Here is a 27398-nt window from a genome sequence, read left to right on the forward strand (position 1 = left end):
AATGAGCAAAGTGATGAGAAAGTATAGATGCTTCTGTCATTCTTAAACCATTTAATAAAATTTAAATGAGCATAACCATCCTGAGAACTTTAGCTTTTTATTTACTTGTAAAACTTTGAACTTTTATTCTTGTGGATGAGACAAAAAGGTTTATCATTGTGAACAGTGACCTATATATTTTAAATGAATTACAAAACAAAATAAACATCCAACAAACTGATGTTCTTTTTGGTAAATAAAATTTAAATGTTACATATTTACAAATCTACAACCATTCATTTAAAAAGTGCTGTTTGCAGACTAACAAAGTACCATTTTAAAATCCAGGTGAGAATATTATAATATCTAGAAATACCCCCTGTCTGAAATTAAAATTTGTACCTTCCATTTGTTATACAAAGATTTTGCATGCAGAAATTGTTCCTTTCTTTCGTCGGGCTAGAAATTATTTCATTTGTCCGTGGAAATTTAATAAATCATTTTATCATAACTGTACCAAGAGCAAACCTAATGGCAATGGGCAGTATTTAACAGTCACTGAAAAAAACTTCCACTTCTAATAGCATCTCATTATTCCATCCCTAACAGTACTTTTCCCCTCTGCTGCTATGGTCGAACAAGAGAAAAGCATGGTATATATATTGCACTAAAATGTAAAACACTTATTTAAAGTTAATGGAAAGAAGCACTATATAGTACACATAATATTTTACAATTTTTAAAATTGAAAATATATTCCAGAAGTACTAGAAAACATATTCATCCTCGCAATACTGAAAACAATCAAAATGCTTTTTTAATAAGGGTCAGTGAAGGCTGAAAATTATTTCAATATTGGATTGTATGATGCTTAGAAACTTTCCACCTTCAGGACCTGCATTCTGACCACCACATTATAACCATCTGAATGAGGAGAATTTCTCATTCATCTAAAAATGTATCAGTTTGAGAAATATAAAATATCTGAGAAATTATCTGGAAAAAGGGATAAATAATGAGGTGGCAAGGTTTGTAGATGATACAAAATTACTCAAGATAGTCAAGTCCAAAGCAGACTGTGAAGAGTTACAAAGGAATCTCATAAAACTGGGTGACTGGGAACAAAATGGCAGATGAAATTCAATGTTGATAAATGCGAAGTAGTGCATTGGAAAACATAATTCCAACTATACATACAAAATGATGGGGTCTAAATTAGCCATTATCACTCAAGAAAGAGATCTTGGAGTCAACATGGATCATTTTCTAAAAACATCTATTCAATGTGAGAAGCAGCTGAAAAAACTAAATGTTAGGAACCATTAGGAAAGGGATAGAGAAGATAAAAATATCATAATGCCACTATATAAATCCATGATATGCCCACACTTTGAATACGGCGTGCAGTTCTGGTCATCCCAGCTCAAAAAGATATATTAGAAATGGAAAAGAAAAAACAGAAGGGGAACAAAAATGGTTAAGGGTAGGGAACAGCTTCCATAGGAGGAAAGATGAAAAACTCTGGGACTCTTCAGGTTGGGGAAAAAAGAGACGACTAAGGGGGATCTGATAGAGGGCTGTAAAATCATGAATGGGGTGGAGAAAATGAATAAGGAAGTGTTATTTACCCCTTCACATAAAACACAAGAACCGGGGGTCATCTAATGAAATTAATAGACAGCAGGTTGAAAACAAACAAAAGGAAGTACTTCTTCACACAACACACAGTCAACTTGTTGCCAGGGTATATTGTGATGGCCAAAAGTTAAAACTATAACTGGGCTAAAAAAAAGAATCAGATAAGTTCATGGAAGATGGCTAATAGGTCCATCAATGGCTAAGATGGTCAGGGAAGCAATCCCATGCACTGGATGTCCCCAAGTCTTTGACTGCCATAAACTGGGACTGAATGACAGGGGATGGATCACTTGATAATTGCCCTCTTCTATTTATTCCTTTTGAAGCATCTGTTGGAAGACAACATACTTGGCTAGATGGACCATTGGTCTAACCCAGTATGGCCATTCTTATGTTATAATGTTTCTACAGCTGACTGACTTACAACAGGTTTTGCAAAAGGAGTATTTAAAAGTTAAGTGTATAATGATTTAATTTGATAAATAAAAACTACATGATATATTAATGTAAAGCAAGCACAACTAAACATCAGCAACCTTTTAGAAGTGCAGTCTTAAGAGGGCAAGGGCATGCTAAAATTGCTTGCCTGAAATAATGAGACACACACACAATATTTTTATGGTACATTATGTGCTTTCAATACAATACTGAAGGGACTTTTCATACCTGCATAAGCTGGCAAACTTGTTTGGTCTTCTACAATTAAGGTGGTAGAAAGCAGTCCTAAGCAAGCTGGGCTAAAGGATTGGGCTATGTATTAAATATGTTGATATTCCGTGCTAGCTCAAGTGCATAGTTGCAGTGCAATGCACTATCAAATGAGACTTGGTTTGGAGACCAGGCTCAGATACTTGTGCCAGTACAGGCTAACCGCTCAATCTAAAACACGAAGCCTGCCTCATGGCTTTCCAAGTACCTCTGTAACACCAATGACCGCTCTGGAGAAACAGCTTCTTCTCCTTCATGGTTATTAGGTACTATAAAATGGTGATTATCAAGTAGTAGTAACTGGAGTTGGAAATAGGGTTTACAGAAAGTGGTATAACACTGCATTATACACAGCACAAATATGCAGGTAGTTATTTACATACATGGCAACTACTGAAGGTAACTTCTACTTGGTAAATACAATGTAGCTACAGCAGAGCATGCATACATGTTACTAGGTACTTACAATGAGTAAGTTCAAAAGTAATGATCATGTATTCTGCACGCTTGTTCTGAAGACTGAGCTGAACATGTTGGCAGTGTATTTATCATGTATTGTAACTGATGATTAATATGGTAGTGTTACAACATCAGTGAGGAATACTTTTCAGAAAATGTGGGCACTACAAAATAAAGCATCACACATTTTTAAAATAATTAAGCATGTGAAAACTGGTGGTAAATGTAATGTTGCTATCTCCCCCTAAAGAAAAAAATAGCTACATGATTAGCAGCATCTTAGAAAAGAGGTATTATTCAATGAAAGCTGATCCAAAAAGACCAAACGTGGGTCAAGATGTATTTCGCATGTAACATTAAGAGTAAACTGTAGCTCTTGACATTTTAAAACCTTCTGCTTAGGGCAGCATCCCCTTATTCTTTTGAAGGGGGATTGGTAGGTGCTTTGAAATTACCCTCTAAAGGTCTAATCATATTTCCATTCAATAATAAAATAAAATAATAATAATAATAATGAAGTCAAGAGAATTTTTCAATTTACTGCAGTGGAAACAGGATAGAGTCCTCACTGCCCCTCGTTAACTCTGACAAGATGGCAGATGTGAGTGTCTGGAGCAATGCAGAAAACTCCCACAAAAAGGTATATTTATCCTTTCCACCTAGGTAAATATCATGGTAGGCTTGCTCTTGGAAATGAGAAAGGTTGAGGGATATCTGCAGGCAGGCAAACCCAAACCTGTCTCCCAAAGATTGAAAGTGTCTTCTCCACCTCCAATGCTGCAGGGTGGTAGGAAAAAACTTGCACATAGAACCTTTGATACTTTATACATAAAACCCACTTTCTGGTGTGTAGCTGCTGTGAATGAGTGTGTAACATTTTCTGAAATTTCTAGAACTTCAAACCATGAGCCAGAAGTCATGACTCCAAGGTGGAGATATTTTCCTTACAGAGCCAAAGTTACTGTGTTGCCTGTGAAACATAAGATCAGCCAATCCAAATATACCTTCTGACATATAGCATATCCCAACGGATTCCATTTCCTGTATATTTCATGTAGTATATTTGCCATATCCATTTTCTCATTTAAAAAAAAAAAGTGTAGCTTTGGACCAGGATGAACTAAGTGCCATGTTTAGGGAATTTACAAAGATACCTACACCTCCATATACAGGACTGTACACTATACATTTTATGTGGAACTATTTTTGTAAGCTATTTGCTATACATCTTGTAATCTATATCCATAGATATATTAAATTAGTGAATGCCAACAGCTAAAAAGCATTGGATCTCCTTAAAGTAAATTGTGGGATCCTTCAATGTATTACAGAATTTTGTGGGGGACTTCTACAGAAATTAAGATACTGTACAGAGTCAACAGAGTGTTAATAACCATACTTTTACACAAGTTTGCCATACTTTTCATCTAATTGCAGTGGTAGTATATAATTCTGTGTGTGTGTGTAAGAGAAATACTGGCCCCAGAATGTTACCTAGGACAGTGATGAAATTATAGACCACTTCAAAAACAAATTATATTTTCAAAACCTAATTGGACCAGGTACTATAAATAGCAGAAAAAAATGAGCACTGTATTACTTATGCAATAAATTCATTTAAAATTCACTAGAGTAATTAAAAAGATTAAAAAAATATGAACTTACTATAAACAATTTAAAATATGTATAATACAACTTTGTACGCTCTTCGTAACATTTTGAATATTCTATGTAAACAGATTTGCAGAATTTACTTCACTCTTGCTAGTTTCAGTGCATCATTTTTGTCTGCCTCTCCCACGTTTTCTTTAAAGGACTGTAAAATGTTGTCCCCCGTTAGAGAACTGATTTAGTTTAGAGTCCCCCTACTCCACAAAATGATTTGCAGGGAGAAGCAAGGAGAGGAAAGTAATATTTGGCCTCTTCTTTGCTCATTGTCCATTTTTGTAACTGTACATGGGCCCAATTTTTCCCAGTCTGACACAGTACATTTGTAAATATGTTTTCAAACACTGAAGACCAAGATGTTCTTTGTGACTTTACAGATGTATACAATTCATTAAAATAAATATATATATATTAAAGATATGGTTCTCCAAAAATCTTTCGGCATTCCATCACTCCAGTACTTGGTGGTCTATCGCAGTTGTGAGTGCTCTTCACCTGATTAGCTGTGAGACGATCATAGGCCATTTTGTATTCTCTGTCAAAAGCATCTGCAGAAATAAAAAGAAAATCTACGTATTGTACCATACTTATATAGATGCTAAAATAGGGTTACCACCTTTCTAGTTGCTGGTAACCAGATCCCTTAGGCCCCGCCCCTGCTCCGCCCCTTCCCCCAAGGCCTTGCCCTATCGCTCGCTCCTCCCCGTCCCATCGCTCTTTCTTTTTCCTCCTCACCCCCTATCACTTGCTGCCTCCTCTCAAGGAGCCTGCCTGCAGGTAGGAGGCGGCACCAGCTGAGTAGGGGCTGGCAGGGGTTAATGACCCAGTGCTTCCCCATGCCCCGTGGTAACCAGACTTTTGGTTTGGGTACTATTTAGAGTTGCCAGGTCCCCTTTTTGACTGGACTTTCTGGTAGAAAACCAGGCACCTGGCAACCCTAAATCACACCCAGACATGGAAGCCAGAAACTGGACTGTCCAGATAAAACCTGGACAGGTGGCAACCCTATGCCAATAGTATAGTTGTGCCTATTTTCATGAAACAGCTGAAGAGTCCTTCTAACAGTACTTTATTTATTTATTTATTTTTTAAAAGACACATACTAGGAAAGCATATTATCAGCAATTTTCATGAACATTGCGCACATTCAAATATACCAAAAGAGATTTTTTTTCTTGAAAGCTGAAATAATGGTTTGTATAAACGGTTAATCTACATATACCTAAATACAGTTTATAACTTACCTATATCAATGTTCTCTCTTCCTAGAGCAACAAGTGAAAGAAATAATATTTCTCTATAGAGGCTCCTAAAAATGTAAAAAAAAAAGTCATTACTTTTAATTCTGAAAGATGGTACCATTTGAAATCAATACTACAGACAATTCAAAATCAGGCCAAAACATAAGTAAACAAACAGTACTTATTTTAACACATTGCTGAAAAAAATGCCACCTTGAAAATCATTATTTGTTGAGCCCCTATACTGTGTTTGGTGCTCCAACATGGAAAATGACAAGGTCCCTTTATCTAGGAGTTTATAGGCTAAGGGCCTGATCCAACTCCCAATGAAGTCAGTGGAGTCTGGATCAGGCCCTAACTGGAACATGCACATATGGGACAGACACAAAATATACTAGTGATAAAAGATATTAGAGAAGATAAAAAAAAGTTTTGTTACAAACTTCTTTCTGAAAAGTGATTTTTTTGAGAGAATTAAAGATTTTCCATGGAAACATTTTGATTCTTTAGATATGTCGACATTTTTTCTAAATAAAACAAAATCTCATTTCTTTCCCCCCCCTTCTCCTTTTCTCTCACTTTTTTACCTTTTCCCACTGGAAAAGTGAAGGAAAAAAGTTTAAAATGTGAAATTAAGTAACATTTTTCTCCCTTCTTGAGACTCCTACTCCTATATACTTTATGAGGACAAAAAATGGGAGGGAAGGAAGGAAGGAAATAAAAAAAAGTGAGGAAAAACCCACCCCAAAAGGAAAATAAAAATTCTTGAATTTTGTCCAAACCCCGCCCCGCCCAAAAAAACCAACTGCCACTCCAAACAAAAACAAACTAACAAAAAAACCAAAACCCAACCAACCAACAACTTCCTGGAAAATTTGGAATGAAATAAAAAAAACCGAAGTATTTTTAAAATAAAGCTTTTGCATAATAATTTTTAAAAAACACTGACCAGATTTAGTAGGTACTCTTGGGAAAACATTGCTGAACACCTTGAAAGGTTGTAAACCTCTGAACACACTGTTCATACTGCGATACCATGCTCATTGCAAAAGCCTGCTTCAATTTGATACATGAGTATTCCTACCTCTGTCTTTTAATCTGTGGCCATTTGTTCAATCGCTCTAAGATTTGACTCATTGGTCCATAGACATCATTCATCTTAATACTTTTCACCATGCTTCTCAAGAGCTCCTGGTTAAAGGAGTCATCATCTTTTTGCAATAAATGGACCACTGGATACTTTTGGGCTGCCAAAGAACAGAAACACCATAAGAAGAAATATGCTTTTTGGACAGCAGTATGGTATGAGAAAACCAAAAACAATGGAAGGCTATAAAAATGTGGATACACGCAATACATTATCAAAAATAATAATAAAGAAAACAAGCGTCAAGTCAGAACAGCATCAGGGTAAAGAAAGAGAACAGGAATATATGAGACAAGCACAAATAAACAGCCATAAATGGGCCTACTGACCATTTGCAGGTCTTTTAGTAGCAATTAAATACTTAGTAAAAAACAAAAATTCTAAAACAAGAGGCTAAATGGATGGATTTATTGAAATGTTTTGTACAAACTAATGTATAAGTTTTGTGAATCACCAAGCACAATCCTACTATTCCTCACTCTCTCTCTCTCTCTCTCTCATAAAGAAAACACTGACAAGAAATGGTGGCCTACTTATACTGGAAAACAAAACTTGTTGAAGCAGTATGCTGGAAGCTAAAATCTACTTGTAAAACACCCCCCCCCCCAATAAATAAATAAATATCACAAAAAAGTTAGCAATAGCAGCAACAAACATAACACTCACTCTCAAACAAAAGAGTACGATTTTGACCTGCAAGACAAAAAGTGGTTTGATCAAAAAATCAGTTGTATATCTGTACAGGATAACTAAAATGAAAAAAGATCTCTTTTCAAAATATGTTCTTTAGTTGCTGAAAATCAAAGCTACTTTGGTTTTTAAATAGACAACTTACTCTGTGCATTCCACAGAATATATAGGGGCTGTCCTGGATCCTGATGCAACTTCATATTGTCCCACAGCATCTGAATGAGAACATATTTACTGTCCTCTGACATGCAGTTTCGTGGAATCTGAATTGGAAGATTAATACAGAAGCCTTTGAATACAGAGAGAGTGTATGACTGTTGTAATAGCTGACTTTCCCAGTTTAACTGATATACATCAGACCAGTAGGTCAGAGGATAACAGCTTTAACCTAAGCCACTGTAAACTGGGTTGTTCATAGCAAAACCACTATTTCCCATTATAGTCTGGATCCTGGTAATGATGAAAGCCCAGGGCTCTGCAACAAGGCCTAAAGGGTTTCTTCTCCTCCTCATCTTTCCACAAACAAACACCTACACCCCCCATTCCATTCAGCTCCTTTTTTTCTGCCATGAAATAATAAAGGCAAAAATTTTAGTTGTGAAGTCCCTTGTAGTTAGAGTAGCACACTAAACTTCATTGAGGCTGCCACCAGTCGCGTACTACACCCAGCACAGGCAGCACTGGGTCTAAGTTCAAGAGTTAAGGAATGGAAATACACTGGGCCAATTAAAGTAAATGGAGCTATAACAATTTACACTAGCTGAGGATTGGGTCCAGTTAGTTGTAAGCACTAGCACAAGAGCTACTTCTACATACGGACTGTAGAATCAGATCAATCACTGAAAGACAAACATTCAAGTCCTCAAAAAGAAAAGGAGTACTTGTGGCACCTTAGAGACTAACCAATTTATTTGAGCATGAGCTTTCGTGAGCTACAGCTCAGCTCACGAAAGCTCATGCTCAAATAAATTGGTTAGTCTCTAAGGTGCCACAAGTACTCCTTTTCTTTTTGCGAATACAGACTAACACGGCTGTTCCTCTGAAACCATTCAAGTCCTCAGAATTCAATACTGCCCTATCTTTTTCCATACCTTTGAGTTTTTATTACAGTGCTCAGAAGAAAGTATTAGTCCTGGTAAGTTACTGGGCAAGTCCAGACGCCTGAAATACCACACCAGATTCCAAAACACGATAGGATGATGGTCTACAAAATCTGCCACTGTTATCACACGATCCCCTTCATTTTCAAGCAAGCTTTCAAGCTCTTTCCATACCACTAGAGGACTTAGGTAAGGAACAGTGATGGGGTCAGGACTACATAAACGCCATTCTAGTCCCAAAGACTCCTATTGTACAAAAAGGAAGAAAATAAATCATATGAAATGTAGCTCTCTTTATAAAAAAAAATAAAAAAAATCTTGTGACTGTTAATTGTTCCCTTCCAGGAATACCAAAGTCTACACACTGAAATTAATTTTAGTTCAAATTAAAATCATGAGATCTATTACTGCTTGTGACTTGGGAAGGTGATTTCAGCTGACATTAATACTATTCTGCATGCTGAATTCTACTGCATATTTAAAACACTGTTGCTTAAATTATAAACAAACCACTACACACCGTTGTGCCTTGCAAAGTGGTTGGCAGGCTGCCAGTGGGCACAATATGGCTGAGCTTCCAGCTTCCCTTCTCATCCTCTTCCAGTGGACCATAAGTACTGACACTTCTCGCTACAGCGTGACTTGGACATTCTGACCCAGCAATATTTTGTCTTCTTCCTGAAGGGATTTGGATACTTCTGGCACAAGAGTTGTCCTGTTGTTTAGATTTGCTGAAAAACATATGGTTACAAACAAGACCAGCTTTCACATTTTTCTTTTAGTGTTCATACATACTGGGTGTTAAATAAGCAAAGATGTAAAACAAAAACCTAACTGGACCACTATTCATTGGCTCTCGACCCTCATTATGACTGAACCCCAGGCCCAAAGTAGCACCTCAAACGCCGACCAGGCAACCACACTGTCCATGTCACAGGGAAAAGAGACACTCCTCGCAAAGAACAGAAACACCACAAGAAGAAATAGGCATGTTGTACAGCAGCATGCTATGAGAAAACCATGATGGACATGGGCCCCATCAGGGACTACAGCCAATGTTGCAGCATTATGGATGTGACTTTCTCCTATAGGGAGGGACTGGAAACAGTTAACACAGCAAACCTGCCAAATGTCCAACTCACACGGGGCAGTAAGGAACAGTAAGGAGGTCCTCATGTTAAACAGACTTTTCTTCTATCTTTTCACATTTTAATCACTTTGTAATGAAATTTATTTCCATTAGTTATGAACTTACACATGCCACCGAATTATTTCAGGTGAAGTATCAGTCAATAGAAAATGCACATTTACCATTTTGAATTAAAATCATCTTGAACAGGCATTACAGATGTAGCAAGACATGATGTGGGAGTAGAGATACAGGACTTTCCTGTCTGATTTGAAAAAGGTGATGGAAGCTGCATATTCTCTGTAGATGGACTGGACTTCAGAAAGTACCTATGAGGAAATGAAGTGTTAATGTGATGTAAGAAACTCTTAAAAAATTAAAATTTGAGCATATAAAACCTTGAGTGAGAAATCATATAACAAATTACCTCCCAGGTCGCCGCAGATCTCGGATTTCAATATTCAAAAAAGGCAGAAATAGGTTGCCACAGAAGGGACATGTGGTATTGAGATTTGAATCATCTGCAGTCCATCCTGCCATGATTTCTTCATCATGAACCAGACAGTCACAAGTTCGACATCGCGAACAGCTTGAGATGAGTACCTGTATATAGTACTTAAGTAAGAGGAGTTCTCTAGGGGCTTCAGAACTTCTTTGCTCTTTGTTACAAAGAAAATGCACAGACGAGAACAGACTAAGGCCAAAATGTTCATGCTTAGGTGCCGAAAAGCTTAGTGCCTAAATCTATATCTAGGTACCTAAAGGTACCGAACTTTAGGTACCTAGATATAGAACTTTAAGCACTCAAGATTGAACTTTTTGGCTTCAATACATCAATATTAAGCTTCAAGCCAAAGTACTTTAGTGTTCAGTCGATGCTTCCATGGACCCATCAGTGTCATAGGGTGAAACAGAAGTGAATGATGGAATGAATGATATATCTCAGAGAAATTAATTACCTACAAGAATGAGTTTGTGAAGACTCAGATCTATTGTAATGTAAACAGATTAAGGCCTGAATTAATTTGCTCATGCAGTACACAAATACATTGTAGCTGAATTGGTTGGCTTCCCTTCTTACTGGTCTACCAGGATAGCTCAAACCTTACAAACACTGATGTGTCTAGAATAATAATGTGGGCTTTGTTATCAGTTTGCTCAAGGGACATTGTAAGTTGTTTAGACCTAAAATGTAGGATTTATTAACCAAACCAAAAACCCAAACACCCTAATAGTAGACAAATTATTTTAACTAAACAACAAAATAAATAACTGCTTGAATTTAAACACTCCTCTGTAAAGATGGCTAGTACATGAGAACTAAAACCTAACTGAATACAGAAAAGTAACTACAGGTAGTCTATTTTCATTGTCCAAATTAAATAAAATGCAAAAAAGTACATAAACAGCATTAGAGATAAAAATAAATCACATCTTAAATATTCTTTCAGTATCAATAAAGAGAAGTTACTTATCTCAAAGAACTCCAGTTACTAAAGGGACTGTTGGCCACATGGATCCTACTGTAGGTGTGTGCGCCCCACCTGTGCAAACCTGGAACATTTTAGCCAGCAGTGTCTGTGGGGGCTGCACATGCTCTCTGCACATCCTTGTGCCCCGAAGTATAAATGGTGCAGCAGCCTTAATTACCACTCAGTTCCTTCACTAATAGAGAAATCCAAATAAAGGACCCGTATCAGTGAGGAAGGAGGGTGGGTGGCTTGTGAGATCTGCATAAACTAAAAGCCTCTCAAAGAACTCCAGTTACTGTAAGGGAAATAACCATCTTCTTTGAGCATTTGTCCACAAAGATTGCACGGTAAGTGATTGACTAACAGTTACCTCTCAGAGAGGTGGGTGACAGGAGTCCTATCTAAAGAACAACTTTAGGACAGCCCTGCCAAATAGATCTAGAAGCTGCCACAATGGAGCAGTGTCTGGTAAATATATGAACTAAATTCCAAGTAGTCATCCCACAGATCTGAGAAATAAGGTCTCCCCTAGACAAGCTACAGATGTCAACTGAGCCCAGTAGAGCATGCCCTAACTCAAGAGGGAGGAGGTGTGAATGAGTAGGAAATCTTAAGACACTGGGTGGAGGGTGGCAACAAACTACCCTGGGCAGCGAGAAGGAACTGAATGGTCCTTGGGGCTGCTTCGCCTTTCATACCCTCCCTATAGGAGGTGCGAGGGTGTGAAGGATGCGTGTGCAGTCCCAACAGGCACTGCTGGCTAAAAGGTTCCAGACTCACGTGCATGGGGCATACACTCCCATAGCAGGTTCTGTGTGGACAAAGACCCAAGGAAGAAACTAAAATTAATCACACAGTTACCATTTAAAAACAAAGTATATTTTTTAAATTGACAGAGTTGTTTAAGATGTGTTACTGTTGCTTTTAGATGCCCAAATCCCATGGCAACTAATTTCCTCCAGATCCTTTGAAAATCCCAGCCTTATTCTAAACTAAGGGATTGCAAGAATAATCAAGACATTTTTAGAGCAGGATTTCAACCTCTGTTATTGAAAGCATTTACCTATTTACTGATTTCTACTATACGGAGTCTTTAACTTGGAGTTTTAACTGAGTTTAAAGTGGCATTTCGTCTTTACTTGTAATATGTTCTTTTGTCTTTATTTGGAATATGTCTAAGAAATACATGAAGAAAAGTTGTTTCTTTTCTATCCAAATTAAGATGCTATAGCAAGACACATCATACTATACCTCCATAGCATAGTTCTGAAACATACTGGTGCTGCTTGTGCTGCAAGAAGACATCAACTCTGATTTGTCAGGCAAGGGGAACTTTGAAAGGGAACCTATTAATTGATGATAAGCAAATAAAAAAAAAGTATTTGTTACTACAGAATATAAATTTACAGTAGAATCTACATTGGTCTTTGACCAAGTGACTTTACACAGTAAAGTATATTTAGGGAGCTACAGCAGGTCAGTTATCATGCTGGAGATGCCTTGGAACAGAGTGAGTTGCTAAGACAGGGCCTGAGGCTGCTGCCAACACAGGGATAACAGTGAGCTGCCAAGCATGGAAACCCAGTATATGTAGATTCTGTGAAAGGAACATGTTAATAGCTAGGAACAGGTTCTAGTGGTTCCTGCATGAATCAAAGCTAAGGAGGGATGGAAGATGCTGCTATGGAAGCAGCTAGACAGAACCACCATTGCAGATGGGAAAAGTGAAGTACAAGGTGGTTAAAATCTCTCTCACACCAAACAAACACCCTGATAATTCACTAAGGGAGAACTTGACGATTACTAATGACAACTTATGTGTGCGTACCTGCATGTGCACATACAGGAAAGTGGTAGAGTGGGAAGAGGTTTAAATTGTTTTGGTCTAACTCCAGTTTCTTTCAATTCTTACTAAGAAAGCCCAGCACGGTCGCCCCTAATAGAACGCAAATAACCCTACGAGTATGCCGTGCAGCTTTCACGTCCTGCAGCCTCAGTATGCCTGTCATCCATGCAAAGACTCTACTCAAACAGTTATGGTGCTGAACTCTTTACCTCTTAAACAAAAAATTAATTCCTGCTCTAAACCCATTTCCCTTCCATGCTCCAGTCCCCTCCTTGCCCCATATTCACACACCACCACTCCAGCAGCAAAATGAAATTCTGTCCCCTAGGTCCATTCCTGTGAGACCAGCAGCAGGGCTCCGTGAAAGATATTTGAAGTTTTCCTACGGTCTGCTGTCCAGAAAGAGACAGACATTTCTCATCAGAAGGGGTTAAATGAATGGAATTTGTCTTTTGCAGGAAAAAAAATGGTGATACTAAATGACTTGTTCAACATCAGACAGTCTATGGCACAGCCCCAAAGAGAACCCAGCACTCCTGACTCCCAGTCCCATACTTTCCTCACTAAACCATGCTTCCTCTCACTCTGGTTGTAGTTAAAATGGGATTCTCTGTCATGACATTTATGCGGAAATATGTATGTTACACAAAAAAACCCATTTAATCTCCTCTAAAGATTAGAGACAATTCAGTAAAATACCTGTCTTGTTCTCCACATGGAAACACAATGTTACTTTTATTAAGGATTTTTATTATTACTATTAAGAACAAAAATAAAAAAGCCAGGATCAATAAAATGAGATACCAAAAAGCAAGCCTTGTAAAAGACATTTGCAGGTTATATAATCCTCTCTTAGCAGAAAAGAGCAGTTGTCTATTAGCCACTGAAGAAATTGGGGCCATACAAGATCAACTCCAGGAACAGTAAGGTGGAATATAAAGAGGTTCATGAGAATATCATCATCATCATCACCACCACCACTTGTACTCCTCAGTCTTGGATCAGAACCCCATTGTACTAGGGGCTGTGTAAACACGGAACAAAAAGATGGTCCCTTTCCCAAGGAGCTAGTAATAAGAACACACATTGGTGGGGACATGCATGCAGTGTGGTAGTAGTTTGCATACATTTGCTTCCCCTCACAAAAAAGGCTAATCTATCTACTGTGATCCCAAATTATGAACTAAAATTATGAAAAGAGGCCACAGCGTTCAACATTATAGTTTTGAGCAAGTAATTGCAAATTTAATGAAAATATAAAAAAACCTCTTACCACAGTGATAGAATTGCTTGGATGAGCCATCATGAGAAGCTGAACTTTCTAGGCTTGTCCTACTTAGACCAATTCCCTTCATTACTGAGGTGTCATTGTTCTCTTGAGGAGGAGAACTACCTTCAAAGTCATTGCAGACATCTTCATCAGTTAGAGAGGTAGATTCTGAATCCAGAACTCCAAGAGATGAAACACTTGCTCGGTCTGAATTTTGATCCTACAAAGAAACAGTGATATTGTCATTTTCTATGCTCAGAAAATTAAAGGCAAATGGAAACATTTCTGAAAGATAAAAATATTATTTTTATTTTATTATGAGAAGTTGGACGCCCAAGAATTTCTCCCTGATAGATAGTTCAGCTCAGATTTGTATTGAGAACCTGGAAATGACTAACACATAAGTCAGTCTTTATTCAGTATTTAGTAGAGCTCTATGGGCTCCTTTTTAAAAAATCCTTAGGTTAGATCCCCAACATCCACTGGGAGCCTGTCTACACTAGCATTTCCACTGTTTCTATGATTGATGCAAGTTGAACCAGTGGCAGCGTTGGTGGGAATTCAAACAAAACAATTCTAACGCAGCCACAGCTTTAGATCAGCTAATTATTGAATATAAGATGACTTCCATTTTTCAAATTAACACTGGAACAATTTTTCTTCAAATTGTTTCTGTTCATTTTAAGACAGAAGTGTCTGTTAAACGGACATATACAAAAAGATATTTGCTACATAAAAATACTGCATCATTCAGACTATTTGAAAAAGCATTTTCCCAGATGCACACTATTTAAGATAGTTTATATAAAAAGTAAAGGGTCTAATAGCTGTAATACTGTTCATACATGAAATGTACATTTCGAAGTTAAGTTGCATTTATCTGAGAATTTCTCGCTTATGATGGGCAAGCTTTCATTTACTTCTCTAAAGTAAAGACCAAAGACACTTTTCCTAGTCTCAGTAACCACTATCCTGCTCCATAAAGACATATGTTAAATAAAAGCTGCACATATTCTAGTCCAGTACTGGGAAACACAGCACATCTAGTTCCCAAATATAATCAGTAAAAGATTTACACGACAAAGGAAAGATATCTGTTGGGAGCCATAACCACCAAATTTTTTTCTGTGCTTGTGCCAGCTAAGCCTAACTGAAAATGTTCAAGAATCCCCTATTTTTCTTCACATGACATTCCCCCTCATATTCAAAGCAACCCCTTAAAGACACCATCCTTCTGGTAGCTGAACAAATCAGATGCCCTTCCAAATCCATCAAGATTGCTTCCTAATTGACAAGAGTTATCCAATCTGCTCCCTCTCCAGGGCACAACATACTATCTTTATTGCATTTCCAGACACTTCTGGTACAGGAAGTGAGAAACGAGTACAGCTAATACTAGAATTCCTTGAATACACACTGAATCTGTAGATCTGCTGTTGACTTTCTTGTCAAACTTTCTAGGACCTTCAAGTGCTTTGAAACTGTCAATCACTGCATTTAATTGAATAATGGTCTGATCCAGTACAGTAAATCAGGTTCTAGCAAATCCCATTTCATCACTAATGGATGTTGTACATATACTCTGCCCTGATGTATGTTAGCCAACTAGGCCTTTTCCACACACAAAGTTCACTGTTTCAGCCTCTACAGAATTATGTCCTTTCTTCATAGGAATGTATCTTTTGAAAAATCTCAAAGTAATTGTGAAAGTTTACCTTTGAGGATGCAGCATACATAGTAAACTTTGAATACCACTTGCTAGCCTTCTCAGCAACCCCTTTCCCAGCAGAAAACATGCTGCTTTTCAGAACATCAAATGTAGGTGTTAATAGCGTATCTAAGTTGAACGAAGGTGGAGACACTAGAGTTAATGCACCAGCCATGTCCTGCGACTGTTCCCTTGCTGGACTTTTTGGAGTGTACGATGGAGAGGACCAAAGCCTGTCCCTTGGCCTTTCTTCATTTTTTATGTGATAACTTTTGGATTTAGTAAGACTCACTGGCCTGGGGGAGTATGGGGGAAGGCTGGATCTTCTGCATGACTGGGTGACTGTTGGACTCTTTTTACTAACATTTTTGTCATCGTATGTTTTTTGCAAGTCAATGCTTGGTGCACGGCTTGTTAAAGGGCTACTCATGTTGTTCATGTACATCACTATTTCTTCAGCTAAGTCTCGTCTTGCAGATGGTGTTGAAACACTTTTGTCATCATCGTCTTCATCATCTTCTTTCTGTTGCTCTGTCTCAGCAACCAGCATTGAGAGGGGATCAAATCCAGTTTCCACATCTATTTTTTCAACTGGTTTTATTAGAAAGCTGCTAATACGCTGTAACTTCTTAGGCTTTTCATTAGCTGTGTCAGGTTCAGTATCCAAGTCTTCTAAATCAAAGATAACAGGAGACTCTGTTTTATCTGCAAAACTGCCATAGAAAGGTACCTCTTCATCACTAGATTCCTTCTCCATACTTTCTCTCTTAGACCCTAAAGATGACTTCCTGATGTCAAGACTATTTGGCCTGATGCTCTTCTGGAATACATTAGATAGTATTTTTGCATCAGCTCCTAATTTTTCAACAATGTCTTCAGGGCTTGCATTCTGGTTAATTCTATTTATCATGAGCCCCATCAGGGCATCTCCACTCAGATTACGGTTCCTGCTTCCCCATGCCATCTGTTTTAGGTCAGGTTCCACAGCACTTTTATGTCTCTTTCTTAAGGTTTTACTTTGAATAACTCCTGCTTCATTGGTATCCTCAAAAGTGGATGTGAACAGCAGCCCTGCTGGGCTTTCTGAAAAAACAGAAATGAGTTACTTTACTTTTGTCAAACAACAAGAAATGAAAAAATGTCAAAATTAGCAAAAAAATTAGAATGTAAATCTGCTTCATCTTTCAAACTGGTAATGTATCCGCTTGTGGATTCTAGGGCTGGGTTGGTTTGACTGCACAGAGAGAACAGGCACAGCCCTTAAAATGCACAGATGTCCAGAGATATTCAGGGAAATCCTGCATATCACTGGGTACACCCAATGTGATGGTCAGCTTCTTTGTGCCAATGCCTGGGCTTCCCCCATGTGGCAGTATGGCTCCTTCAGGTGTTGTGCAGCCATTGCCTCCCTTCTAACAACAATCCCTCCCCTCTAAGTTAGGGGATATTGGGGAAGAAGGGGAGGGAAGCAAAATCATGGAGTGGCTAATATGGTACTTGATTATTAAAGAATTAAAGGAGGGTAATGTAATTAATGCAAAATCAACATGGGTTTATGGAAACTAGATCCTGTCAAACAAACTCATCATATTTTTGGATGAGATTACCATTTTGATTGATAAAGGAGTAGTGCTGATGTAATCGATTTAGACTTCTCTAAGGCTTTTGACTTGGTATAATACAACATTTTGATTAAAAAGCTAGAACAATATAAAATTGACAAGTACGCATTAAATGGATTAAAAACTGGCTAACTGGTAAGTCTCAAAATGTCACTGTAAACGGGGAATTCTCATCGAGCGGGTGTGTTGTCAGTGGGGCCCTACGCTAGTCAACATTTTTACCAATGACCTGGATGAAAACATAAAATCTTCACTGATAATTTTGCAGATGACAAAAAATTGGGGGAATGGTAAATAATGAAGACAGGTCACTGATTCAGAGTGATCTTGACTGCTTGGTAAACTGCGCAAGCAAACAATATGCTTTCTAATGCAGCTAAATGTAAACGTAGATACATCTGGGAACAAAGAATGTAGGCCGTACTTACCGGAAGGGGAACTCTATCCTGGCAAGTGGTGACTCTCAAAAAGATTTGGGGGGTCATGGTGGATAATCAGCTGAACATGAGCTCCCAAGGTGACCCTTTACCCAGAAGACCTAATGTGATTCAGGGGTGCATTAAGAGGGAAAGTAGAGAACTATTTTACTTCTATATTTGGCAAGGGTCTGAATGCTGCAGGAATACTGGGTCTAGTTCTGGTGCCCACAGTTCAAGAAGAATGTTGATAAATTGGAGAAGGCTCAGAGAAGAGCCATGAGAATGATTAAAGGATTAGAAAATATGTCTCATAGTGCGATTTACAGACCTCAATCTATTTAGCTTCACAAAGAGAAGGTTAAGGGCTTACAGTATCTACATGGGAAACAAATAGGCTCTTCAATCTGACAGAGAAAATGCATAACATGATCCAATGGCTCAAAGTTGAAACTTGGCTAATGCAGACTGGAAAAAAGGCATGAATTTTTAAGGGTGAGAGTAATTAACCATTGGAACGATTTACTAAGGATTGTGGTAGAGTCTCCATTATTCACAATTTTAAAATCAAGACTGGATGTTCTTCTAAAAGATCTGCTCTAGGAATTTCTGGGGGGAAGTTCTATGGCCTGTGTTTTACAGGAGGTCAGACCAGATGACTACAATGGTCCCCACTTTTGGCCTTGGAATCTATGAAGGGGAGAAAAGGGGAGCTCTCCCTCTGATTTTAGCAGGAGGAGGAAGGAAAGGAGTTATGTTCTCCAGAAGAACGCACACAGCTTCCCTGGTACACTCTAACCCATGGATGTCAATACACCATAAAAGGGGTTGAAATCTGAACTGAAAGAGAGATGCCCGTAAAATGATTTTTAGAAAAACAGCAGCATCTGTCAGAGAGCCTCTAAGTCACAGCATCCAAGAGTATTCTGAAAGCAGAAGCAAGAAATTTCAGACTCGTGAAATTAGGTTCCCATTTTACAGAAATGGTCATTCACTAAGAAGAGATTTGATAGCTGGGGTCAACAAATAGAACTGTTTCTGAGGGCAAAAAAACACAATATTTTTTACAGTCATTAACTAGAGCCAAAGAAAGACGTCTGAATGTTAGAGCAGATTCCTTAGTTTTGTCATTACCTTAAAATCCACAGATCTGAAAACATGACACATCACACTATTTCAACCACAGCTGACAGTGTTAGAATAATTAGATTTGACATTACCAAAGGGCATGTAAAAACAGTTGGAAGCTTCATTTAATTATACTGGTTAGACACCTCTACTCTGACCTGAAAGAATTTGATAGTTGCAGGAGGTCACATGTGAGAGACAGAAGAAAATGCCATTTGTACAGTTTTGGGTGTTTCGGAGCACATGCAAAAACACAAACAGAAAAGAAAAGAAAATTCTGGAAATCCAACCACAATATTCACAAAGTTGTCTCCTTGACACAAGCACTTACAGATGATACACCCAATCTAACTCCTACTGACATTACTGAAAAGAGTTTCATTTACTTCATCTGCCATTGGATAAGCCCCTATTTTTTTTTATTATTATTTTTTAAAATACAAGTGGTGGAGGCTACAGAGTTGCTACCATGATTCAAGACAAGAATTCTGGTACAACCCCACCACTTTTACTTTGCAGACTAATGAAGAATACATTGTCATGACGGTAACATAGGTGATGTGCAGACGAAACAAAGACCCTCGTGGTTCAAGCCCAAAGCAGTATTATCAAGACCTTGGAAAGCAGTATACAATTATGTACAAGTCAGTTGCTATAATAGCAGCCAGAAACTTTGGTGGTTAAGGGGGGGAAAAAAAAGGAAACAAAAACTAAAACCAGTGCAAACAAACATAAAAAGTTGGCCCAGAGGAAAGAGAATTGTTTAAGCTCCAATACTTTTCCCCCCTTCACCATACTGGTGTACATAAAAACTAAAACCTAGCAGAGACGTAGCTCCATGACAAATAATGCAAGTTATGCTCTGATTAAAAAAAAGAACAATTACCGTTAAATAAAGATGAAATATAACTATTAACTCACCAGTGCTGACTTCCCCAGCTGTACTGTCAGCATTATCAATGGTACCATTGAGTCGTACTATGTTAGAAGTGGCTTTTGCTACTTGAATTGAAGTGCTACTTGAGTTTTGATAATTTAGCTTAGAAAGACAGTCACCACTCCCTTTTGCACTCTCTGTTTCAGACACTGTGTGCATAAAAGAATACATGCAAAATTTCATTAGGGCTGAGGTAACTCTTAGAACAAGTTTCAAATTCCCATGATCTATAGGTTATCTATAAGCAATTTTTTTTTACAGGATTAGTTAAGTAACTGAATGACAGCATGTGGTGATACTGACCAATTATACCAAAAGTAAGCTGAGATGTCCCGTGGCAATATTAGCAAACAGTACTGTACCAAAGAATGGCTAACTGAATTGTTAAATGATACACTTCTAGAAGAGCTCACTGGAGAAAACACCATCCAAATATAATTTGTAATCTTCAAGATTCCAAAATGCAATGACATTATAATGCTACTAGGAGAAACTCTATGGCTTGTGTTATGCAGGAGGTCAGACTAGATGATCAAAATGGTCCCTTCTGGCCTTAAGATCTATTAATATGAAACAAGACTTTCTAGTGACCAACTAGTCTCTCTTTTTTTAAATATAATTTTATAAAATTTTCTAAATGAGAGTTGCTGTTGTTTTTTAAAAAGAACAAACATTTCAAACATCAGATCTCACAACAGCAATAAAATTTTAATGTCAGACTTATTGAACTCACAAGCACACATTTTAATGCAGCAGTATTACATGTTTCATCTCATCTGAAACCAGTTACATATATTAAGTAATGCTTAGTTTAAATTAACTCATATCTTTGTTTCAAGGAAAACAAATACAAAAGAGGTTCCAACCACATCCTCACTCAGCAAAAACTGGAAAACACCTATTAACTTGGGGCAGCTGATAATTCAGTGAACATTTCCACTAAAAGCAGTAGTTAACAATATATTTATCTAAAATATATTTAGTTGTAAGAGCATTAGCGCCTGATTTTCAGAATTGATGAACACCTACAACCCAAATTTAAGTCAAAGGGAGCTACAGAGGTTTAATCACCACTAAAAGGGCATGTCTACACCATAAATTAAGATGTAACTGTGGTGTAGGTAGGCATACCCACACTAACTTTAATCTAGCTAATAAGGGCGATAGTAGTGAAAATGCAGTGGCACTAGCTTCAGCAAAGGCTAGCCAGTCATGTACAAGCCCACCTGGGACCCAGGGTACTTACTCTGATTGCTAGACTGTATCAGTATTCTCATTTTTACTTATCAGGATAAACAAAATTATTCTGATATATTCATCAGCAAAAACTGAAATGTCTTGTTACTTAATTAGCTCTGAAAGTTGAATTACCAATTCTTGGAAATTTTCCAGGTGCAGACCATTTAAGTCTTGAGCAAAACTGCAAGTTTTTACTTTTATTAGTTTTTGGGTGAGGTAACATAAAACTGATTTGTCCACAAGGGATTTTAAAATAACGTAAATTCAAAAGACTAGGAAATTAACCACTTGAAGAAGCTACAAGATTTTGATGTTTCTGTGCTAGTGCACATTTGCTCCACTGAACATTTCATCTCAGTTTGTTTGATAATAAAAAGGGTTGACAAAGAAACAACACAGTGTTAAACAACAATTGTCTCTCTTCCATACCCCTCCACACACACACACGCACACACAGTTAGAGAAACCAGGTTTTGTATGATGGAATAAATGGTGTTTGGAGAGGGTAAAATGGAATTAATCCATTCAATCCAAAGAGAGGCTTAGGAGCCAGAATACAGGCTGCTACCCTTTCATATCTTTGTGCCACTGGATCTGCCTCAATGCAGATCCAGCTACTTCCAATGTCCCTCAAGAGGTAACTAATGCCAGATCTACGCTAGAAAGTTAGGTCGACCCAGCTACATCACTCAGACAGGCCTATCAAAAATCCATACCCCTGAGAGATACAGTTAAGCCAACCTAACGCCTGGTGTAGAAACTGCTAGGTCGACAGAAGAATTCTTCCGTCAACCTAGTTACATCCTCTCAGGGCAGTGGACTAAGTACAGCGATGAGAACCTCTCCCATCACTGTAGTGAGTGTCTACACTGAAGTACTATAAGCAGTGTAGCTGTACCATACAGCATTTCCACTCAACTCAAAGCCTAACCAAATATGTAATGCTGCAGTACTTACAAGCACAGAATCTGTATTTGCTTTAGAACTGATTTTTCCAAAAAGACGTATCAGAATTAAATGCACAGAGCAGGCAACTGCACATCTAACCAGGAGCTCAAGTGCACATGCGAGCAACTGACCATTTTCAACAGGTGGCACTTACAAGTGTAAAACATTTTCCGCAAAGCTACTGGTGATATTATGTTTCTAAAGCTAATGTAAGTGATGAACTTCAGGTGACCCATCTTAACTGTGCATTTTCAGAGCTGGCATTTCTGTTTTGTTTTTTCTGAAACTCAATCTTAACTCAGAATTTCCTGGATGTCTAATGCTTTGGCTTAAAAATACAACACTCTTAATTTTTTTCTTTTAGTAACTGATACCTTTCCTTTAACTTAATTTCAGCTTAAATGTTTCTTATTTAAAAAAATATAACAAGAGCTCTTGCTTTATTTGGACCGTCACTTCCCCAGATCCTGTGAATGATCAGCAGAAGAGAGTCCCTGACTTCACCACTTGAGTGCTTTCTAGGAAATATAGGATGGCAATGAGGAAGCATCTTGTGATGGAGGGTTTCAGAAATCCCCTCCTTGGAATCCTTTCCGAGTCTGGAGGACATATACATATGAGGACGTATTACTCCTTTTTTGTATGTGGATAAGCAGGGGGTCTCTAGAGCTTGCGAACCGGATAGGTACTCCTGCAGAGATTATAAAGTATGCATGGACTCCTGCAAAGAATGCAAGTTCTGTTCTTTACAAGCCCTCTTGCAAGCTCTGCAAGAAATCCTGTGGATCTTATTTCTGGTTTGACATTTGCTGCTTAGGAATCATGTAGCCTTTACTTATGAGCTATCTAAACAGCACAGGGCACTGATGGAAGCATGTAGCGGACCAGTATGCATTGTCCAAACAAATACAAGCGGACATGTGATGTACAGAACATACATTGAAAGTGCTATTAATAAAATAATAATTCACTATAAAATTAGTCAAAGGTACTCAGTAGGGACAACATATTAAACTAAGTCCAGAGCCTGTAGGCCTAGCCAAGTTATGACATTATTAAATAATTAGAAAACATGCAAGAAGTGAGATCACCTTGGTATCTTGGGCCCCCCATCTCTCTAAACCCTTTGTCCAATTTGTGTGAACACTGCCATGCAAGTTCTACCCTGGCATATAAAATGGTAGGCCAATTCCTTTAGGTTTGATGAAAGTATGCAGATGGAGAGGAACAGCAAAACTGTACTTACTACAGAAGGGACTAATAGGCTCCCCACAATGCATCCCCCTACTGGATATCAAAGCATCACCATTTATACACAATGAACTGGACATCAATATTTATAAGATACATACAAGAACTGGAATCACTCTCTCTCTTGTCCTCTTTTTGTTTGTTTATATCTTGAACAGACGTTTCCCCTTGCCTAAATTCTTCTTTAGATAATAAGTTACTGCCAAGATCTGAAAGTCCTCCTATTATAACAGGAGGATTGACAGGATAAAGAAAATTAACTCTATATTTCCATACAATGAAATACTGTGTAGAAGAACAAATGAAATATCCATAATAATATAATAATTTCTTTTACTAGGTAAATTCCACCTAAAAATATTGAACACTTTACCACATAAAAATTGCCATAGAATGTCAGGACAAGTATAGATTAATTTAATACAACACTGGTGCCACCAAATGTACATAAAAATTCAAATTATGTCAATGAAGTTCAAAATAAGCCAACCAAAAGCTAACCAAAACTTATCACAACATTCTATTTCAGTTCATTTCCTTAGAAGACTGGGTGCTAGGTTTTGTGCTCAACCAATCCAAATGTCACTCTCTTAAAAAGTTAAAGAGGTACTCCACTGTACAGTAAAAACAGTTACCTACCTTTCGTAACTGTTCTTTGAGATGTGTTGCTCATGTCCATTCCATTGTAGGTGTGTGCACGTCCACGTGAGCAGTTGTCAGAGACTTTTGCCTTAGCGGTATCCGTAGGGACGGCCGTGGCACCCCCTGGAGTGCTGTACTCATGTGTCGGTATATCAGGAGCCACCGTCCCTATACCCTCTCAGTTCCTTCTTGCCGACAACTCCAAGAGAGGGGTAGGAGGGTGGGTAATGAAATGGACATGAGCAACACATCTCTAAGATGTTATGAAAGGTAGGTAACCATTTTTTCTTCTTCAAGTGCTTGCTCATGTCGATTCCATTGTAGGCGACTCAAAAGCAGAACCCTCGGAGGTGGGCTTGGAGTTCACAGCTTTGCAGGCAACTGCACATCTAACCAGGAGCTCTGCAGATTGGAGCATTGCTCTGCCGAAGCCAGCATCATCTCAAGCTTGCTAGGTCAGCGCATAACGTGAAGCGAACGTGTGGACGGACGACCAGGTCATAGCCCGACAAATTTCCTGGATTGGTACTTGAGCAAGGAAGGCTGCCAAGGAAGCTTGCACCCTAGTTGAGTGAGCCAGCACGACCACTGGCAGCAGTACCTTTCCCAGCTCATAGCAGTAGCGGATGCAGGCCGTGGTCCAGAATGAGAGGCTCTGGGCTGACACCGTGCAAACTTTCATCCTGTCAGCAACAGCCACGAACAACTGCATTGACTTACAGAACAGCTTTGTTCCATCAATGTAGAAGGCCAGCACCCACCTAACGTCCAGGGTATGCAGCCTGGGCTTTCTGGCCCCCAGGGTGTTTAGAGGGTCCAGGCTGTGTAGGTAAGCGGGAAGAAGAGGGGCGATGCCGACTGAAGCTACTGTCCCTTCTTCTTCCAGAACCTTGGCAGGGCTGCCAAGGTCCTGGTGGCGGGGACAGCCGGAAGGGCTTCTGAGCAGGCTGTGGCATATGTATGCCAACGAACGAAGGGTGGCCTTCGTATCCTTCACCACATACAGCGTGGCATCCATCTGCTTGGAGAAGAGACCAACCCCGTCAAAAGGGAAGTCTTGGATTGAAGTCTGCATCTCCTGTGAGAGGCCAGCCGTTTGTAGCCATGAGCTACGCCTCATTACCACCGCCAATGCAACTACCCGAGCCACAGAGTTTGCCACATCCCAAGCCATTTGTAGGGTGCACCAGGCTGCTGCTGTGCCTTCTTCAACCAGGGTGCTGAATTCCTAGGCTAACCCTTGTGGGAGGGACTCCTGGAACTTGAGGAGGGTATCCCACAAATTAAAGTTGTAACTTTCCAGGAGTGCTTGGTGGTTTGCCACCCAGAATTGTAGGCTGGCGGTTGAATAAATCTTTCTCCCAAAGAGATCCAGCCTTTTGGCCTCTTTATTCTTAGGAGTCAAGGTGGTATGGAGCGGTTTGTCCTTTTCATTGGCCGCGGAGACGACCAATGAGCCCGAGGGCGGGTGGGTGTATAAATACTTGAACCCTTTAGCTAGCTCAGAGTCTAATATCCCACTCTTTCTGAGTTCACGGCTGAAAGTGCTTAAAAATACGGCACTTCTTCTTGACGTGCAATTCGCCCAAGCACTTGAGACAGTTGCTGTGGGGCTCACTAACAGGAATAGGCCTGCTACAGTCTGTGCAAGGTTTGAACCCGGGGGACCGGGGCATGCCCCTCCTGGTGACTAGTGACTAGCCACTAGTGACTATCAACTAACTACAACTATACTACTAGAAGAAACAATTAAAACCCTAAGGCTGAAGAGCTCTTAACAAGGCAAGAACAACTGCTAACCACTTGCAAAGAAAGGGAGAGAGGTGCTCTGACTAACCACCAGGGGTGGTAAGAAGGAACTGAGAGGGCGCAAGGACGGCAGTGCTTGATATACCACGCCATGAGTGCGGCACTCCAGGGGGCGCCATGGCTGTCCCAATGGATACCGCTAAGGCTAAAGTCTCCGATGACTGTGCACATGGGCGCGCGCACACCTACAATGGAATCGACATGAGCAAGCACTGGAAGAAGAAGAATTTTTTTTAAAAAGACGAAACATGTAAAAGTCTCCTGGTTTTGTTTTTAAATAGAAAATGCACTTTTAAAATAATGCAGAATCAACTGAGATTTTCTTTACATGAAAAGTCTTTAGTCAGCAATACCCAGTAAAATCACATGAAAGCCCATATAGTTGGCAATTCTTGACAGTCATCCTCAGGTCAGTGATGCCAAGTATAGCTCTGGCTGAATGAGTTAAAAAAACAACAAACAGGGGATAACATTTCAACACAGTTCTTCTACCCCCCCAGACAGCTTGTCTTTTACCAACAGTAGTTGGCCCAATAAAAGATATTGCCTCACCCACTGTCTCTCTCTTACTTATGGAAAGCAATGCCATATACTAAACATAATAAGACCCCATTAAAATCTAGTTTTTAAAAATAAATCTTTTAATTTCAATGTGTGCCTTCATCCATAATTCTTTCATTATAATAATCAGTCCCATAAATGTCAAGGTCATAGGTCAAACGAAATGAATGTGACAGTTTCAGTAGCACAGAGACCCTGCAAATACTGGTCCGAGGTAGAGAGTGGGGCCCATGACATATTTAACATGAGTAGTCTCATGGACCATCAGGGCTTAAATCAAATGCATCACTCCCTAGGGTTAGAAGCTCTGTGACAGACTTTTCAAAGCAATAGTCCTGGACCAGTGACTAATAAGAAAAAATTGATTCCTGGAAACATTATCCAAGTGCTATGGTTTTCTAACATAACATGCTTAGTTGCAGAGTTGTTGTCTTTTTTACTTTAGAGTTGTCGGCAGTAACTAATGATTCGTGAATTTTGAAGAGTTAAGGTAAAGAATTGTAAAATATAACTGCTTTAATGACTCTTCAACACTTAGTTAAAATAACACATTTTACATTTAATTTAATCCAAATACTCAGACTGGATGTAACAGTGTAATTCACCTCTAATAGGTAATGTATAAAGTTAAAAGCAAAATAACAGTTAATAAGACACCATGTCAGATGAAATAAAGTACAAAGAAAGAATGCATTAGCATAACCTTATATATATCATATCTATCATGCACACATAAATCTATACCAGTTAGCAGCAGCGATACTTTGACTAAATGAATATTGAAGTGCAT

At 38.7% G+C, this 27398-nt stretch overlaps 1 protein-coding gene across 3 annotated transcripts in view; it reads right to left on the bottom strand.

Annotated features, from left to right (window-relative positions):
* Positions 1–78: 78 nt before the first annotated feature.
* The window catches only part of DENND4A (DENN domain containing 4A), a 98811-nt gene continuing 71491 nt past the window's right edge, over positions 79–27398 (bottom strand). Inside the window, exons 19-32 of one of the 3 annotated variants that reach the window (XM_048866665.2) lie at positions 23698–23817; positions 20143–20307; positions 16063–17138; positions 14351–14567; positions 12483–12577; positions 10187–10362; positions 9942–10088; positions 9151–9361; positions 8622–8876; positions 7676–7793; positions 7507–7533; positions 6778–6940; positions 5697–5761; positions 79–5000 (exon numbers count right to left, since the gene is read on the bottom strand). In XM_048866665.2, coding sequence (XP_048722622.1) covers positions 4864–5000; positions 5697–5761; positions 6778–6940; positions 7507–7533; positions 7676–7793; positions 8622–8876; positions 9151–9361; positions 9942–10088; positions 10187–10362; positions 12483–12577; positions 14351–14567; positions 16063–17138; positions 20143–20307; positions 23698–23817 — 2972 coding nt within the window. In that variant the 3' untranslated portion in view covers positions 79–4863. The remainder of the gene's footprint in view (positions 5001–5696; positions 5762–6777; positions 6941–7506; positions 7534–7675; positions 7794–8621; positions 8877–9150; positions 9362–9941; positions 10089–10186; positions 10363–12482; positions 12578–14350; positions 14568–16062; positions 17139–20142; positions 20308–23697; positions 23818–27398) is intronic. The other 2 variants (XM_048866668.2, XM_048866667.2) reach the window with 2 other exon arrangements.

Source organism: Caretta caretta, chromosome 10, assembly GCF_965140235.1.
Source record: "Caretta caretta isolate rCarCar2 chromosome 10, rCarCar1.hap1, whole genome shotgun sequence".
Lineage (NCBI taxonomy): Eukaryota > Metazoa > Chordata > Testudines > Cheloniidae > Caretta > Caretta caretta.